The following is a 19,409-nucleotide window of genomic DNA, read 5'->3' on the forward strand; positions in this document are numbered from 1 at the left end:
TTTGTGATGTAAGGTGCCAAAAAATGGCTTTTTTTACACAGTTTTTATTTAAAATTTTTTACGGTATTCACCTGAGGGGTTAGATCATGTGATATTTTTATAGAACAGGTTATTAAGGACGTGGCGATACCTACCGTAATATGTCTACTTTTTTTTATTTAAGTTTTACACAATGATTTCATTTTTTTAAACAAAAAAAATCATGTTTTAGTGTCTCCATTGTCTGAGAGCCATAGTTTTTTTTCGGTTTTTGGGCGATTATCTTAGGTAGGGTACCATTTTTGCGAGATGAGGTGACGGTTAGATTGGCACTATTTTGAGGTGCGTATGACTTTTTGATCGCTTGCTATTACACTTTTTGTGATGTCAGGTGACAAAAAATGGCTTTTTTACACCGTTTTTATTTTTTTACGGTGTTGACCTGAGGGGTTAGGTCATGTGATATTTTTTATAGAGCAGGTTCTTACAAACGCGGCGATACCTAATATGTATACTTTTTATTTACTTATGTTTTACACTAACCGCACTTTTAAAACAAAAAAAACAAAGTTTGTGTCTCCATATTCTGAGCCATAGTTTTTTTTTTTTTTGGACGATTGTCTAAGGTAGGGGCTCACTTTTTGCGGGATGAGGTGACTGTTAGATTGGTACTATTTTGTCAGGCATACGCCTTTTTGATCGCTTGGTATTGCACTTTTAGTGATTGAAGGTGACCAAAAAATTGCTTTTTTAGCACAGTTTTTATTTTTTTGAGTGTTCACCTGAGGGGTTAGGTCATGTGATATTTTTATAGAGCTGGTCGATGCGGCAATACCTAATATTTCTACTTTTTCTTTTTTTCCCTATTTTTTTTACTTTATTTTGGGAAAAGGACGTTTTTTTTTTTTTTACTTAAAACTTAATTTTTTTGCTAAAAATTTAATTTTATTAACTTTTTTTTTCACTTTATTATTTGTCCCACTCTGGGACTTCCACATTACAGGGTCTGATCCCTGTTTCAATGCAGCACAAGTGGGTGAACATCGCTGGCATCGGCAGATTGAATTTATCCTCCAATTCGAATTCACTCATCCCTAGAATTTATACTAACACTACTATAGTTTATCCCCCCCCCCCCCCCCCATAAAATAATAGTATAGTAAATTTACAGCCAAAGACTGTCTATAACTGTCACATTCAACCAGTCTAAAGAAATGGCCGCCCGTTATAAACCGCCTGAGGTGGGAAATGGCGACCAGAAAACTATTACACCAGAAACAATCAGCAACAACTGAAGTAAACAGCTCTAAACCTCCTCTCCACCCGTCACGTACATCATACCCATCCCCCCCACCCCGTACAACTAGCGCATCTTCCGACTAGCACACTGCATTCTGGGGGCTGTAGTCCACTTCAGTCTCCGCCTCCATCACGTCTACGCGTCCAGAGGCCAGAAAGAACTACAATTCCCAACCTATCATATCAGGGCGTGTTCAACACGTGACCGATGGCTGAGAGAGCATCTAAAAAGCCGCAACACGGCCATTTTGTTCTAGACTGCAAGCGAGCAGGTTAGGCCTTGTCCGAGGACTCGTAGACGCTTCTCGTCAGTCCGGCTTCTCTGCTGAGCTCCTGTTCCCGCAGCCAGAGGAGGTGTCCGCCGTTCGCTCCCGCCAGCGCTCTCTAGACCCACAGAAGCCCGCTCTTCCACCGCCGCCAGCCTTTTCCTCTGCACTCCGTGCACGTAATAATATCGCATGTCCGCTATCCAGAACCTCAACTCTTTCGGTAAGTAGCGGGTAACCGTGAGGAAACGGACCTGGTACTGGTGTCAATGGCGAGGTTATTGCCATGTCGTAGCCTTTATTGTAGTGGGGAAGGCGCCATGGCTGCAGTCAGGCCGCCGCCTTGTCACTCTTGTCTCCACTGTTATAAAATGGCGCCGTGTGCAGGGAGGCCCCGCCTGAGGCTGCACTACTGGGCTGTAATCTGGCGATGTTCACCCACTTGTGCTTGTTACAGGTAAAATCTGCATAATATGGCTGCACAGGGAGCCAAAGCTGGGCCTCTCATACAAACAATACTTTTCTGGTCCCCAATGCCTGTGTCCTTCCCCTCCATGGCTGTGCAGCCAATAGCAGGCCCTGGCAGTGACCCTCTCCCCTTGTGTCATGGGTGATGTCACACTTGTTACAAGGAGGTAGGGTCCTGTTGCCGGATGTTGTGATCTGCACGATAGGGAGATATAGCGACAGTCATGGAGGAATCCGGAAGGATACGGGTGTAGGACAGGTAAGTGTCCATATGAGGGGCCTGGGCATTGCAGGAGGGGGTGGTTACAGCTTTGGGTAACCGCTTTAAAGGGTTTGTGTCACTTCAAGCAAATATTTATGTAGAGAAAGTTAATATAAGGTGGTACTTAGTGTACAATTATCCAAAATAATGGGATTTGTCGACCTTAAATGCAAAAATTGTCTTGTAGGTAGATTGGTTCTATTCTCAACTTAGAGCGGCTCTTAAAGGGAACTTGTCACCGGGATTTTGTGTATAGTGCTGAGGACATTGGTTCCTAGATGGCCGCTAGCACATCCACAATACCCAGTCCCCATAGCTCTGTGTGCTTTTAGTGTGTAAAAAGATTTGATACATATGCAAATTAACATGAGATGAGTCAAGGACAGGACTCATCTCAGGTTAATTTGCATATGTATCAAATCGGGTTTTTTGCACGATAAAAGCACACAGAGCTATGGGGACTGGGTATTGTGGATGTGCTAGCGGCCATCTAGCCACCCATGTCCTCAGCACTATACACAAAATCCCGGTGACAAGTTCCCTTTAAACAATCTGACAAGGAAAACAATAGTTGCCTCACACCCATCAACAGTCGAGGTAATTTCAAAAATGATTAACGGTAGGAGAAGAATATCAAATGTGTAATATCTTGTCCCAAAAAATGAGGGAAAGACAAGGTGCGGAGATTAATATGAGTGGAACAGATAAATTCTGGAGGGTGGTGTTAAATATTCCAGAACTCGGCACATAGGCTTATCTTATTATAAAAAATTTTTTTTTGGTACATAGTCTATGCTATTCCCCTGCCAAACTTATGAAATATTATAAGAATAAGGTGTCAAATGTCTGGAACGAAGTACTTGGGCTACTTTCACGCCTGCGTTGGGTGCGTCTGGTATCTGCACAGACTGATCCGCACCTATAATGGGTTTGCATTATTCTTTTGAGAAAAAATAAGTAGGTCAAAACTGATCCGTCAATGGGGGATGGATCTGTTTTCAACTGCACCATATTGTCAGTGAAAATGGATCCGTCCCCATTGACTTGCGTTGTAAGTCAGGACGGATCCGTTTGGCTCCATCGCCAGGCGGAACGGAACCAAACGGATGTATTCTGAACGGATTCTTATCCATTCAGAATGCATTGGGGCTGAACTGATCCGTTTGTGAGATCCCTGAAACGGAATTCAAAGCACCAGTGTGAAAGTAGCCTTAGCCATATTAAGTTACTTCATAAAGTAGACCTCCCCTGAACCTTTTAGGGTATGTGTGCTGGGTTTGGTGGAGGATATAGGTGATTCTGGGAAACTTTCAATAATGACTATAAACTTCTATTTCAGGCTAGGAGATGTATTGTAAGAAAATGGACAGAGAAAACAATACCAACAAAAAATATGTGGTCCCGTCTGGTCAAATGCTCGTTGGCTTGTGAGAGACTACATATAACCACAAATGCTAAAAGGTGGAGGTTTGAGTGTATGTGGGCTGAATGGTTAAAAAAATTTTGATTAAGGCTTAATGCACACGGCCGTTGTTTGGGTCCGCATCTGAGCCGCCGTTTTGGCGGCTCGGATGCGGACCCATTCACTTCAATAGGGCCACAAAAGATGCGGACAGCACTCCGTGTGCTGTCCGCATCCGTTGCTCCGTTCCGCAGCCCCGCAAAAAAATATAACATGTCCTATTCTTGTCCGCAAAACGGACAAGAATAGGCAGTTATATCAATGGCCGCCTGTTCCGCAAATTGCGGAAGGCACGCAGGCGGCTTCGGTTTTTTGCGGACCGCAAAAAACTGCACGGTCGTGTGCATGTAGCCTAAGATGGAGGTTAGATTGGGGTGTGGGGGAGGGGATGGAGACAAGTTATTTATTGTATGAGGAAAATTATAAACAGTGATATACAATTCTGCAAAGATAGATGTATTAATCTTATATGTAGTTACTACATGCATGTTCTTTGTATTGTAAAAAATAAAATATTATAAAAAAAATGTACAATTATCCATATTGCTTTCTTTTAATATTTCCCTTGTATTATATACTTCTTATACCCAGGGGTAGTGGCCGGGAGCTGTGGCTTGTGCGTCCATGGCCCCGGCCTCTCTGGTGACAGTACTGTGGGTGTGCGCCTAGACTGGCACTCTTCTCTAGTGTACAAACATGCATGGCAAGGTGGCGGTAACCTAGTTGCTGGAATGGAGGTCTATCGTTGTCTTGCTGTGCACCATGATGGTCTTCCCGATCTGTGGTGGTGTCAATGGGACACTTGTCGCTGGAAGTCTCGAATTGTGGACCATTTGTTTGTGGTTTTGCTGCAGATGTCGCCCTTCATTCTCTAACTAAAACCGTCATCAGATCCACAATTAACATTGCAGTTTGGGTGGAGAAATGTGCACATTTTCTGCATGGTCAATCTACACAGTTGTGCGGTCATCCTCGGGGAACCTCCATGTTGCAGACTTGCTATGGAAACTTTCTGCATCTACAGATCTTCACCCAGTCATGTGGATTTCATCTGTGGGACGAAAAAGCAGGATGTGATTTCTTCCTGGCTCCCATTACACAGGTCTGCGACTAAAGTGGTTTGATTATTTTCCTCATTTCCATGTATTTTTGGTGTACTGAAAACAAATAAAATATTAAACTCCTAAATGTCATAATTTGCTGTAAAATGGAATTTTTAAATTTTTGTTTTTTATATTGTGTGTTTTTAACCAAATTTAAAGTCTAAATTACTATAAATTAATTCACATAAGTGCATTTAAGATATAAAATGCCATAACCTTAAAGCGGTTGTCGGAGTTATGTAAAAATATAGCACTGTAAATCTGATGGTCAGCAATATATACATAAGCTAGGGAAAAAAATTATTTCCTTCTCTTGGCTCTTTGTTTACCTGCAAATAAAATTCTTTCCCTGCAAAGGGGTGAATACAAGTGCTGCTCTGAGTGACATGTCTGACTACTGGGATACTGAGCAGCATGCTGTACATGTCCGCCTCAGCCCTGAGTCTGTTCTTCTAATGGTAGAAGGGGTTAATCTTTCCTGAATCCAGTGGGAGGGAGACGCAGGGCAGATAGCAGCAGCTTCGGTCAGTGCAGGGGGTGTCGATCAGAAGCTGATCTATCCGGAGGCTAGAGCATCAGTTTAAACAAAGTGCAGAACCCATTTTTCTGTAAAACAAGCAGTGTCATTTACTTGGCTACATGCATATGTGGGCAAGACAATACGTGTTTCGACACCGGATAGGGGAACATCTAAATGATATCTGAAAAGGGCGGATACTCCCGTTGCCAACGCCACATTCGTACCACACATGAGGGAAAAGTAGACACCATAAAATGCCAGGGTATTGAAGCGATGAGAAGATTGCTGAGAGGTGGGGATTATGAAAAGACTGCTTCAAAAAGAAGCAGAATGGACATTTAGGCTACGAACTGTGAGACCGGAAGGTCTCAATGAATTCATCTCATATGTATGCTTTATATAAAATGACATTGATTTATGTCCATCACTATCTATAATTCCTTTGTCGGGCCATTCATGCACGAGGTATTATGTATATACCTAAACGTCTTTACCCCACATGCTTTTTTCCAGATTTATTCTCCCCGTTTCTGTATTTTGTTATGGATTCTCTCTAATTCATATATTTACATTACACATACACATTATTGTGAAATACTTGTTACATCTAGCATGATTAATGGGGTCATTCCCTGTTCTTCTCAACTAAATGCCCCTCATCCCTACCTTATGTGCTTATGCTGCCTTTTATACCGTTATGCACCACCAATTAGTCCGTGTACTAATGCAGTGTTTCCCAACCAGTGTGCCTCTAGCATGCCCGGACAGCCTTTGGTTGGGAAACACTGTACTAATGAATGTAGTCAATCACATTGGCACTCCGCTGCATAGGGTGGACATGGTGGGCTGGGACGCCTCATCTTTCAGTCACACCCACCGCCTTCCTATTCGCTCACAGCAGCTGGCCACACCTCTGGTTGGGGATGGACTATCCTCATTTAAACAGCTGTACCTACGGCCACCCTAGCACCGATGCTGCCTTGAGACACGAGGTGGATAGTGTTTGTCCTGCTTGCACCCAATGCTCCTGATGAGCCATAGGCGAAACGTGTCGAGTGAGTGGTAGACAGGGCAGGGATGCCATTACAAACATACTGTATGCGTCTCCCTCCCACTGGATTCAGGAAAGATTAACCCCTTCTACCATTAGAAGCACAGACTCAGGGCTGAGGCTGACATGTACAGCATGCTGCTCAGTATCCCAGTAGTCAGACATGTCACTCCGCTGCATAGGGTGGACATGGTGGGCTGGGACGCTTCATCTACCACTCACTCGACACGTTTCGCCTATGGCTCATCAGGAGCATTGGGTGCAAGCAGGACAAACACCATCCGCCTCGTGTCTCAAGGCAGCATCGGTGCTAGGGTGGCCGTAGGTACAGCTGCTGCAATGTGGATGGTCCATCCCCAACCAGAGGTGTGGCCAGCTGCTGTGAGCGAATAGGAAGGCGGTGGGTGTGACTGAAAGATGAGGAGTCCCAGCCCACCATGTCCACCCTATGCAGCAGAGTGCCAATGTGACTACATTCATTAGTACAGTGTTTCCCAACCAAAGGCTGTCCGGGCATGCTGGGAGTTGTAGTTTTGCAACAGCTGGAGGCACACTGGTTGGGAAACACTGCATTAGTACACGGACTAATTGGCGGTGCATAACGGTATAAAGGCAGCATAAGCATATGTATGTACACTAGGGAAACTAGCCAATTAAAGACCATGTAATACCCACTGGTGTAAACCTTCACCAAGGGTAAATAAAGTAAGGAGCAGAGACGCTCCCTCCCTCAGTGGCAGCCCTCTTGAGGTCTGTGGTGTTGTGATTGTGCTCCTATCCTTTAATTAGCCTGCCTACTTGCCAACCAATGCTGCTTTCTGATACATTTATGACCCAATACAAAAAGCAGCTAGTTGTTATGGGACCTCATGATATAGCGCTGTGATCATCATACGATATACCTCTATTGCAGCGTTTATTATCCTTTATGCTGCTATAGATTAGTGACTGCTGGACTATCATAGTGCATTGTATCAGCCCGGACCAGCATTTCAGTCACCATTTATTCATGAAGGCCCATGTACACGTTAAGTTTTTATTTGGTGATATAGAGGTCTTCTTTTAATCCCTTAACGCAGAACGCCGTAAATTTACGGCGGGGGGTGCGTTCTGCCGTACATGCACGTCGGGATGATCGGGCGGGCATCGGAATGGTGCGCGCCCGATCACTGCAGGGGTCCGGCAGTCCCTGGTAGCCGGGTTCTCCGGCGGATTGACCCCTTCTATGCTGCTGACCGTGACATAGAAATGGTTTGCGGCGGTGAGTGATCGCATCGAGTCCCCGCGCTGTTGTGGTGGGGACCTGATGAGCGCTAAGACAGCCAGATGCCGTGCAGAGGCTGCCCAATGCCCTGCATGGCATCTGGACCTGCCTCAGGCTGGGTCTCCTAGGCAACCTGTTAGTGTATGATGCGGTGTCATACACTAACAGGCAATGCATTACAATACAAATGTATTGAGAGGGAAGAAATGCAAATGAGCTCTTAACAAGCTTTGCCTCTAATGCCACCAGATGTAAGGCAGCTATCCTATAAGCCAATATTCAGCTCTTAAAATAAGCCTTGAGACCTGACTTGGATATTAAATAAGCCAGCACCTTATCTGCAGACAGCTGTTTAGGGGTGATTGCCCCCTCATACAGGCCTCCTACCCAGTTAAGCCAGTACTCTCTGCTCTGCACTGATGAGGGGCAATCACCCCGAAACGGCTGTCTGCAGATGAGGTGCTGGCTTATTTAATATCCAAGTCATCTCAAGGCTTATTTTAAGAGCTGATTATTGACTTATAGGATGGCTGCCTTACATCTGGTGGCATTAGAGGCAAAACTTGTTAAAAGGTCATTTGCATTTCTTCCCTCCCAGAATTCCAGGAGCATGTATGGCCTAGAAGTCTCCTCACACTGATTAAGGTGCTCTCTCCCTAAGGAGAGTTAGTTCCCCCCCCCCCCCCCCCCCCCTATACAGATCTATTGTAATGCATTGCAGAGGGGATCAGACCCCCAAAAGAGTGGGACAAATAGTTTTAAAAAAGTGTTTGAATAAAAAAAAATAAAGTTTCAAGTAAAAAAAAAAAAAGAAACACTCCCCCTTTCCTCTGACTTTCTAAGAAAAAAAATACTCATATTAGGTATCGCCGCGTCCATAACGAACGGCTCTATAAATATATCACATGATCCACCCTGTCCAATAGACACCATAAAAAATAACTAAAAAAAAAAGTGCAACACCAAGTGATCAAAAAGGCATATGCCCCAGAAACATAGTACCAATCTAACCGTCGCCTCATCCTGCAAAAAATGAGCCCCTACATAGGACTATCGCCCCAAAAATATGGCTTTCAAACTAAGGAGACACAAACATGTTTTGGTTTCAAAAATGCTTTTGTTGTGTTAAATGTAATTAAAAAAAAGTATACGTATTAAGTATCGCCGCGTCCGTAAAAACCTGCTCTATAAAAATACCACATGACCTAACCCCTCAGGTGAACACCGTAAAAGTGTCACAAAGTGTAATAGCAAGCGATCAAAAAGTCATACACACCCCAAAATAGTGCCATCAGTCATCTCATCCCGAAAAAAATTAGCCCCTACACAAGTCGCCTAAAAAATACATAAAACTGGCTTTCAGAATGTGGAGACACTAAAGAATATTATTTTTTATGCTTTATGTAAAACTGAAACAAACAACCAAAAAAAGTAGTCCTATTTGGTATTGTCGCGTCTGTGACAACCTGCTCTATAAAAATACCACATGATCTAACCTGTCAGATGAATAACAGTTCCAAAACAGCTATTTCTTGTTACCTTGCCTCACAAAGTGTAATATAGAGCAACCAAAAATCATATGTACCCTAAAATAGTACAAACAAAACTGCCACCCTCTCCCGTAGTTTCTAAAATGGGGTCACTTTTTTGGAGTTTCTACTCTAGGGGGGCTTCAAAGGGGACATGGTGTCAAAAAACCAGTCCAGCAGAGTCTGCCTTATGGCATTCCTTACTTTGTGTGCCCGTACAGCAGTTCACGACCACATATGGGGTGTTTCTGTAAACTACAGAATCAGAGCGATAAATATTGAGTTTTGTTTGGCTGTTAACCCTTGCTTTGTAACTGAGGAAAAAAATTATTAAAATGGAAAATCTTATCTCTAATTTCCATTCTTGTGGAACACCTAAAGGGTTAACAAGTTTCTAAAATCAGTTTTGAATACCCTGAGGGGTGTAGTTTGTAAAATAGGGTCATTTTTGAGTGGTTTCTATTATGTAAGCCTCACAAAGTGACTTCAGACCTGAACTGGTCCCGAAAAAGTGGGTTTTAGAAGTCTTCTGAAAAATTTCAAGATTTGCTTCTTGCCTTGTAATGGCCCCAAAAAATAAAATGGCATTCCCAAAATGATCCAAACATGAAGTAGACATATGGGGGAATGTAAATGTAAAAACAATTTTTGGAGGTATTACTATGTATTATAGAAATTGAAACTTGGAAATTTGCTAATTTTTCAAATTTTTTTAAATAAATGAAATAAAAATGTATTTATTTTTTTACTCCATTTTATCAGTGTCATGAAGTACAATATGTGGCGAAAAAACAATCTCAGAATGGCCTGGATAAGTAAAAGCATTTTAAAGTTATTCACACCAAGTGACACTGGTCAGATTTGCAAAAAATGGCCTGGTCCTTAAGGGGGTTAATGTATATCTAATAAAAGTTTGAGGTTTAAGGCCTAGTTCACACGAACGTGTTGTGTGGTTTTTTTTTTGCAAGTGTACGGGCTGTTTTTCGTTTCAATGGGAATGTACTCCGTATGCATTCCATTTCCGTTTTTCCGTTCCGTTGAAAGATATAACATGTCCTATTATTGCCCGCAAATCACGTTCCGTGGCTCTATTCAAGTCAATGAGTCCGCAAAAAAAAAGGAACACATACGGAAAAGCATCCGTATGTCTTCTGTATCTGTTCCGTTTTTGCTGTACCATCTATTGAAAATGTTATGCCCAGCCCAATTTTTTCTATGTAATTACTGTATACTGTACATGGCATACGGAAAGGAAACGGAAACACAACGGAACTCAAAAACGGAACAACGGATCAGTGAAAAACGGACCTCAAAAAAACTATAAAAGCCATACGTTCGTGTGAACTAGGCCTTACACTTCAACATTTCTCAGCACCGTGAGCACGCCTCAAAGTGTGAGGACCTCCGAAACGGGTTCAAGGGTAAGAAAAAAATAATAATCTTTCCGTTATGAGATTCCTATGGTATGGCGAGAGCAAAATAACCATAGTGACAACTGTTACTTTTGTTCATGTGATGTGAAAGGGTTAAAATCAAAAGGGAAGCATTCCATTTCATACCCCAATTTTCACTCAGAAATTCGTCCTATCCCCATGGCACAGATATACCAGTACCCCAAGCCCCCTGCTACCTTGTTTTCTCAGGAGATGAATGATTTGATAAGAGTCTTAAATCTTCCCAAAGATGCCACTGAGTTGCACGGATCAAGGCTCAAAAGCAGGAATTTATTGTTGCCAGGAGTCCTCTTCATGGTTCAGACATCGTGAAAAGGAGTTTGTTCCTTACTTAACCCAGGAAGAAAAGTTGGTTTATTGCATCAATGTCAAATGGGTGAATTTAAAAGCCACTATGATTCAGAGCCATGGTGTGTGTGTGTTTTTTTTTTTTTTTTTTTTTTTTTTTTTTTAATATAGATTCTTCAAAGAGAAGTCTCAAAGCAGTTTTACTCCAACGATGGTTTTTACGCTTCCATACCTGTAGGTCATTCCGAACACTTGAAGGAAACCTACGAGAACTTGGAATTGGTTCTTCTTAAACTTAAATATGAAGACCATGGTTGGCAAGTGTGTGGGGACTTGAAGGCCTTGTGCATGCTGCTCGGGCAACAAGCTGGGTATACCAAATACCCTTGTTTTCTGTGTCTATGGGACAGTCGAGACTGACAAAATCACTGGACCAAGAAGAGTTGGCAGCTGAGGGTGCTAACAGTCAGTGAAAAGTCCTTAGAAGAACTTTATGGGAAGGTACCAAAGTTTCTCGACCACCTCTCCACTTAAAATTTGGGATTGAGGAAGCAATTTGTAAAATCATTTCCAAGAGATTGAGAATGCTTCAAATACTTGGTCACCAAATTTCCATGCCTGTCGAAGGCAAAATTGAAGGAAGTTGTTTGTCGGACCAGATATTAGAAGGCTTATAGTTGATCAAGAGTTTGTCAATACCATGACAGATCCTCAAATAGAAGGGTGGATTGCATTTAAAGAAGTCGTACAGAAATTTTTAGGCAATAACAAAGATCCTCGCTACAAAAAGATCGTTGGACGATGCTGAAAGCATTTGAAGCTTTGGGTTACCTGAGTTTGAAAGTGCATTTCCTCCAGTTCCACCTTTGACTAATTTCCTGAAAATTTGGGAGCTGTGGGTGACTAACAAGGTGAACAATTCCACGACATTAAAGGGTTTCTGTCATGAGAAATGTTATGTAGCTGACTGACATTAGCAATGTGCTAATGTCAGCAGTACATAACAGTATGCTTTATAACTGCCTGCCGCCGTTCTCTTAAAATAAAGACTTGGCCTCTAGGTGCTATTAGGACGTTGCTTCAGCACCTAGAGGCTCGGTCTACGCACCCTTTGGCACGCCCATGTACACTTAATTGACTTTCGAGTTCTCCTCATCGTCCCGTAAATCCCGCGCATGTGAACTCGAAAGTCAATTAAGTGTACATAAGCGTGCCAAAGGGTGCGTAGACCGAGCCTCTAGGTGCTGAAGCAACACCCTAATAGCACCTAGAGGCTCATTAGCATATTTTAAGTCTTTAGTTTAAGAGAATGGTGGCAGGGAGTTATAAAGCATACGGTTAAGTACTGCTGACATTAGCACATCGCTGTCAGTCAGCTACATAACTTATTTCTCATGACAAACCCTTTAAAGAGATAGAAAGGAGATACCAGGGAAAATGGAGCATTACAATGATGGCAGACTACTGTTGATGCTTCAGAGAGACATTCCAGATGCTACTCACAAGCGTAAATGCACCAAAAGGAGCCTCACAGGGAAGAATCGAGTTTAGTGTGTAGGTGAACTCATTTCAGTTCAAAAAAGGATTTTCATGAAAAGATTGTAATAAAACTTTAATTGTATAAGTCCATTTCCATTTATTTTTGAGGTATTGCCTTATTTAACATGGTTACCTAAATTGGCAGGATAACATGATGTCCTATGACAAAATGAAGGTCATTTTTGGATTCAGCACACCAAAAAGACCTTTGCATAACCTGACCCCCACCAATCCAGAGAACTAGGGACTTGTTCCCCAGCAGGTTTAGCAGGAATCACTGCTGCTCCGCTCAATCTCTACAGAAGACGAGAACATATAGATTATAGTGGTTTTCCCCATCTGACAATGGTAGCATATCACTAGGATTTGCCTCTGGCTGATAGGTGTGGGACCCACACCATCTCATAAATGCAGCCGGCAAAGTGAAGGAGGGCTCCTGCCACTTTCCATTAATTTCTATGGGGCTTCTGAAAATATTTAAGTGGTGCGCTACTATTTTTGACGCCCTCCACTTTGCTGGCTGTGTTTACAAGGTGGGTGCAGGTCCCATACCTGCACCTATCAGACATTGGGGGCATATCCTTGTGATATGCCCCTGTTATCTGAGCTGGGAATGCATCTTTATATTTGGGAATTGTATTTCAAGTTATAAAGAAAATGGAGACTTTTAATTTTAGGTCATGTATTGACATGGGCTAATTGTTATTACCTTGTAGGGTGGCCCCCACTGATGTTGTGGGTTTATTTATATATTTTTTCAAACAAGATGAAAGGTCCTCTTTAAAGGAGCTGCCCAGGATTTCCGTAGTAAGACACCATCTTTGGGATAGGCCATGAATCATGTGGGTGTGACAAGTGGTTACCATGTAGCTTTTGTTGCTGGGAATTCACTGCTTCATCCATGGTGTAGTGGACAGAACTGGTAACTGCAGTGCTACTCCCACTGACATGAATGGGAGCACTACTGCAGCTGTATCTTACTACTCGGGGGAGCTACATGGTAACCTGTGATCGGAAGGGGCGTATTGTCAGCCTATCCTCTGGCTAGACAATGAATACAAAAATAGTGGTGGTTTATCAAAATCCTGGGCTACCAACAGCTTAAAGGAGCACTTCCATCCTGAGGGAGTATTCGGCTGTCTTCATTGTCGGCTTACTACTACTGTGAAGAGGAGCTGTTTGTGGCCAGGTCATCCTCCTAGGTGCAGAATTGGGATAGCAGTGGCAGCTGTTCTGTATAGGCCCAGATAAAGGTGCTCCCAGGAGAGCAGTGATTAGTGTGATGTGTTCTGCTTTATTCCTGATTGCTCTGCCCGTAAAGGTTTTGTTGCAGTTGCTCATTGTATAAAATTCCAATTTGTTTCAGACCCCTTTGCTGATGCAACTAAGGGTGACGACTTACTCCCGGCAGGGACTGAAGACTATATCCATATAAGAATTCAACAACGAAACGGCAGAAAGACTCTGACCACTGTACAGGGGATTGCAGATGATTACGACAAAAAGAAACTTGTAAAAGCTTTCAAGAAGGTGAGTAGTTTCAGCTGTAAGTTCCTAAATCTTATACTAGGTGCACAAGGCATTTCTCAATAGTAATGTTATGAATGGTAGCTTTTTAAGATGCCATACTGCTATATAAAGTGAGTCATTACGGAAGATCTAATATATTCCTTCTGTAGTTTTTGCCTTGCCATTGTGTTCATTCTCCTCCAGAAATTTGCCTGTAATGGTACTGTGATTGAACATCCAGAGTACGGTGAAGTCATTCAGCTGCAGGGTGACCAGAGGAAAAACATCTGTCAGTTTCTTATGGAAGTAAGTATACATGCTTGGTGTACTAAAGCCGGTCCGCAGTTCCATCTTGGAGCCTCAGTGCATTCATTGGGTGCCTGTTGAAACAAACTCGTGCTTTAAGAGGACCTTTCGCTAGTTTAAAAACTAACTATATCAGTGGGCAGAGCGGCGCCCATGGGTCTCCCTGCACTTAATAGACAACCCTAATACAAAAACTCTGCCCAGTACAACAGAGGGAGCTGCAGACACCGGAGCCTATACCGGCGAACGGAGCGGCGCCCAGACATACTAGTAAGTGCAGGGGGACCCCTGGGCGCCGCTCTGCCCACTGATATACACTGCTCAAAAAAATAAAGGGGACACTTAAACAACACAATGTAACTCCAAGTCAATCACACTTCTGTGAAATCAAACTGTCCACTTAGGAAGCAACACTGAGTGACAATCAATTTCACATGCTGTTGTGCAGATGGGATAGACAACAGGTGGAAATTATAGGCAATTAGCAAGACACCCCCAATAAAGGAGTGGTTCTGCAGGTGGTCACCACAGATTACTTCTCAGTTCATATGCTTCCTGGTTGATGTTTTGGTCACTTTTGAATGCTAGCGGTGCTTTCACTCTAGTGGTAGCATGAGACTCCGTCTCAGGTAGTGCAGCTTATCCAGGATGGCACATCAATGTGAGCTGTGGCAAGAAGGTTTGCTGTGTCTGTCAGCGTAGTGTCCAGAGCATGGAGGCACTACCAGGAGACAGGCCAGTACATCAGGAGACGTGGAGGAGGCCGTAGGAGGGTAACAACCCAGCAGCAGGACCGCTACCTCTGCCTTTGTGCAAGGAGGAGCACTGCCAGAGCCCTGCAAAATGACCTCCAGCAGGCCACAAATGTGCATGTGTCTGCTCAAACGGTCAGAAACAGACTCCATGAGGGTGATACTAGGGCCCGACATCCACAGGTGGGGGCTTACAGCCCAACACCGTGCAGGACGTTTGGCATTTGCCAGAGAACACCAAGATTGGCAAATTCGCCACTGGCGCCCTGTGCTCTTCACAGATGAAAGCAGGTTCACACTGAGCACATGTGACAGAGTCTGGAGACGCCGTGGAGAACGTTCTGCTGCCTGCAACATCCTCCAGCATGACCGGTTTGGCATTGGGTCAGTAATGGTGTGGGGTGGCATTTCTTTGGCGGGCCGCACAGCCCTCCATGTGCTCGCCAGAGGTGGCCTGACTGCCATTAGGTACGGAGATGAGATCCTCAGACCCCTTGTGAGACCATATGCTGGTGCGGTTGGCCCTGGGTTCCTCCTAATGCAAGACAATGCTAGACCTCATGTGGCTGGAGTGTGTCAGCAGTTCCTGCAAGACGAAGGCATTGATGCTATGGACTGGCCCGTCCCTTCCCCAGACCTGAATCCAATTGAGCACATCTGGGACATCATGTCTCGCTCTATCCACCAACGTCACGTTGCACCACAGACTGTCCAGGAGTTGGCAGATGCTTTAGTCCAGGTCTGGGAGGAGATCCCTCAGGAGACCGTCCGCCACCTCATCAGGAGCATGCACAGGCATTGTAGGGAGGTCATACAGGCACGTGGAGGCCACACACACTACTGAGCCTCATTTTGACTTGTTTTAAGGACATTACATCAAAGTTGGATCAGCCTGTAGTGTGTTTTTCCACTTTAATTTTGAGTGTGACTCCAAATCCAGACCTCCATGGGTTGAAAAATTTGACTTCCATTTTTTTTATTTTTGTGTGATTTTGTTGTCAGCGCATTCAACTATGTAAAGAACAAAGTATTTCAGAAGAATATTTAATTAACTCAGATCTAGGATGTTATTTTTGTGTTCCCTTTATTTTTTTGAGCAGTGTAGTTAGTTTTTAGTTTTTAAACTAGTGAAAGGTCCTCTTTTTAAAGGGCTTCTGTCACCCCCAAAACACATTTTTTTTTAATTTTTGGGGCTTGTTAAAATCCTTATTTAACTACTATTCCCTATATAGGGATCTTACCTTTTTGTCTGTGGCTTCTTTTCCTTAAAAAACGATCTTTTAAAATATGCAAATCACTTCACTACCAGCAAGTAGGGCATCTACATGCTGGTAGCCGCCGCAAAAAACCGCCCCCTTCTCCTGTTTGACAGGGCCAGCGAGCGCTCTCCTCCTCCGGCTGGCCCTGTCATCATTTCAAATCCCGCGCCTGTCTTCATTGGGCGCAGGCGCTCTTAGAGAAGGAGGCTCGCCTCCTCAGCACTCCCTCAGTGCGCCTGCGCCGATGATGTCTTCTCTTTCGGTGGGGGTGACAGAAGCCCTTTAACCCTTTCAATCGACAGCCAGTTTGGACCAAATGCCAGATCCCCATTTTTCAAATCTGACGTGTCACTTTATGCGGTAATAACTTTGGAATGCTTTTATTTATTAAAGCCATTCTGAGATTTTCTTGTGACACATTGTAAGTCACGTTAGTGGTGAATTTGAGTTGATACGTTTTACCTTTTTATGCATAAAAAATCCAAAATTTGCAGAAATTTTGGAAATTCACTATTTTCAAAATGAGAATTTCTTTGCTTTTAAGACGGATAGTGACCACTTTACATTCCTCATATGTCTACTTTATGTTGGCATCATTTAGCAAATGGTGTGTGTGTGTGTTTTTTCTTCCAGTTCTGAAGTCACTTCAACCCCCCATAAATTACCACATTTTAGAAATTACACCCCTCAAGTTATTAAAAACTGATTTCACAAACTTTATTAACCCTTTAGGTGTTCCACAAGAATTAAAGCAAAATGGAGGTGAAATCTTAATTTTTTTTAATTTATTTTTTTATGGCAGATTATCCATTTATATCCAATTTTCAGCAAGGGTAGACATCCAAAGAAACCTCAATATTAATATATTACCCCCCCTCCCCAGGTGCCATGTCACATTTGAAGAGCCCCTGAGGTACCCCTAGAAAGAAAACCCCAAAAAGTGACCCCTCAAGGAATAAATCTAGTGATGAAGTGAATACTTTGACCCAACAAGCGTTTCATAGAATTTAGAAACGCATGCCTATGAAAAATTTCCAATATAAAGTTGCTTTAACCCAAAAAAATTTCATTTTCACATGGGGTAACAGCAGAAAATGGACCCCAAAATTTGTTATGCATTTTTATTTATTTCCTGAATACGGCAACACCTCATATGTAGTCATAAACCGCACTTTGGGGACACTGCAATATTCAGAAGGGTAAAAGCGGCATTGGGCTCTTCTAACATGTAAGGCTCCATTCACACGTCCGTAATAATGGGTCCGCATGCGTTCTGCAAATTTCTGACCCATTCATTCTCAATAGGTCAATAATGGATGCGGACAGCACACAGTGTGCTGTCCCCATTTCCGGAACCTGCCGCTGATCTTCCAGTCCGCGGCTCCGGAAAAAAGTAGAACATGTCCTATTCTTGTCCGCAATACATTACAGACGTGTGAATGGATAGTATTTTTCACCAATGTAGCTGTGTGGGTTCACCCCCCTCCCCCTTACTTTTAAGACCCATCTGGATCTTGAAGATCCAGTGGGCCTGATGGCTATACAGTGCATTGCAATAGTTGCATGTGCTACACTTATACTAAGGCTGATCAGACCCTCGGGGGTCTGATCAGCCTTAGGTACATGGCAACCCGGAAGCCTTTGTAAGGTGTCCAGTGGGCCACTGCCATCTCCTCCCTTTCAACCCCACAGATGCCGTGGCAAGGGACCACTTTGGTCCCTTGCTGGCTTTCCGGGATAGCACATACTCCAGGGCTGTGACAGTTTATACGTTTCACAGCCCCAGTAAGCAAATTGGATCTGACTGTACATCCAAATGCAGAAAGTCACTTGCAGTTTGGACATAGTTACATCCAAATGTGTGAAAGGGTTAAATTACATATAGAAAATTTGGTGCCTTGTTTGCTTTGTTGAAATATTAGTAGAAAGGGTGACTAAGGTTTAATGCTGCAGCTTTTTGGGTGAGGGAAATATTTCAGAAAACCCCTGCGGTTTAAGTGAGCCTTGAGCTGTATTAGCTGGGAGTGGCGCATACTCCCATTCATACAGGGGGTTGCGGATGCCTTTTATCAATGCAGGTCCCAGTGGCTGGTCCTCCACCTAGCAGCCACTTGTTACCTCTACAGTGGTTATGAAATTGTAGATGTACAGTGACTTGATATGACATGTAAATGCTAACTACAACTCCTTTATCTTGCAGATTGGCATTGTTAAGGAAGAACAGCTGAAGGTCCATGGCTTCTGAGATGTGAATTACGTCACACTTTTCTGCCAAGGCTGGCACTCTTAAAACATGAATATTTGCAGTAGAAGGACTTTTAATATGTCTGAACATTCAACTCTAGGTCCTTTTGTGCATGATTATCAAAAATGTGTAAAGAGTAGGCTAGTAACACATAAAAAGATAGCTGTTAGATGGTAGGTTGGAACCAGGAGTTTTAGCACATTTCCAATGGAAATGTTTTAGTGATCTGTCACCTTTTTTTCCACTTGATTTGATGTTTTTGTTGTATTAAATGTTTGTTGCTGCCTACATTGGCTCTTGTATTAATTTATGGCTTGCTGTATACCTCATGCATCAAACGGTTTTCAGTGCATCTCTTGGGCTACTTTCACACTCGTGTTTTGGCTTTCCGTTTGTGAGATCCGTCATAGGCTCTCACAAGCGGTCCAAAACTAATCAGTTTTGCCCTAATGCATTCTGAATGGAAAAGGATCTGCTCAGAATGCATCAGTTTGCCTCCGATCAGTCTCCATTCCACTCTGGAGGCAGACACCAAAACGTGGCCTGCAGCATTTTGCTGTCCGCTTGACAAAACTGAGCCAAACGGATCGGTCCTGGCACACAATGTAAGTCAATGGGGATGGATCCATTTTCTCTGGCACAATAGAAAACTGATCTGTCTCCCATTGACTTTCAATAGAGTTCATGACTGATCAGTCTTGGTTATGTTACAGATAATACAAGCGGATCCATTCATGACGGATGCATGTGGTTGTATTGTAACGGGTCAGTTTTTTCAGATCCATGACGGATTCGCCCAAAACGCAAGTGTGAAAGTAGCCTAATTTGTATTGTGATGCATCCTGGTCTGTAGT

At 43.2% G+C, this 19,409-nt stretch overlaps 1 protein-coding gene across 2 annotated transcripts; it reads left to right on the forward strand.

Annotated features, from left to right (window-relative positions):
- Positions 1–1,506: 1,506 nt before the first annotated feature.
- LOC121001403 (eukaryotic translation initiation factor 1b) lies at positions 1,507–18,843 on the forward strand. 2 transcript variants are annotated; one of them, XM_040432446.1, is made up of 4 exons: positions 1,509–1,767; positions 13,851–14,014; positions 14,198–14,299; positions 18,511–18,843. In XM_040432446.1, the coding sequence occupies exons 1-4, from the start codon at positions 1,737–1,739 to the stop codon at positions 18,553–18,555; spliced, it is 342 nt and encodes a 113-aa protein (XP_040288380.1). In that variant the 5' UTR covers positions 1,509–1,736; the 3' UTR covers positions 18,556–18,843. The 2 variants fall into 2 exon arrangements, with proteins under 2 accessions (XP_040288379.1, XP_040288380.1); XM_040432445.1 differs by lacking the exon at positions 18,511–18,843 and having other exon boundaries at positions 1,507–1,767; positions 14,198–14,395.
- The last annotated feature ends 566 nt before the right edge of the window (positions 18,844–19,409 follow it).

The sequence above is a fragment of the Bufo bufo genome, chromosome 5 (assembly GCF_905171765.1).
Source record: "Bufo bufo chromosome 5, aBufBuf1.1, whole genome shotgun sequence".
NCBI lineage: Eukaryota > Metazoa > Chordata > Amphibia > Anura > Bufonidae > Bufo > Bufo bufo.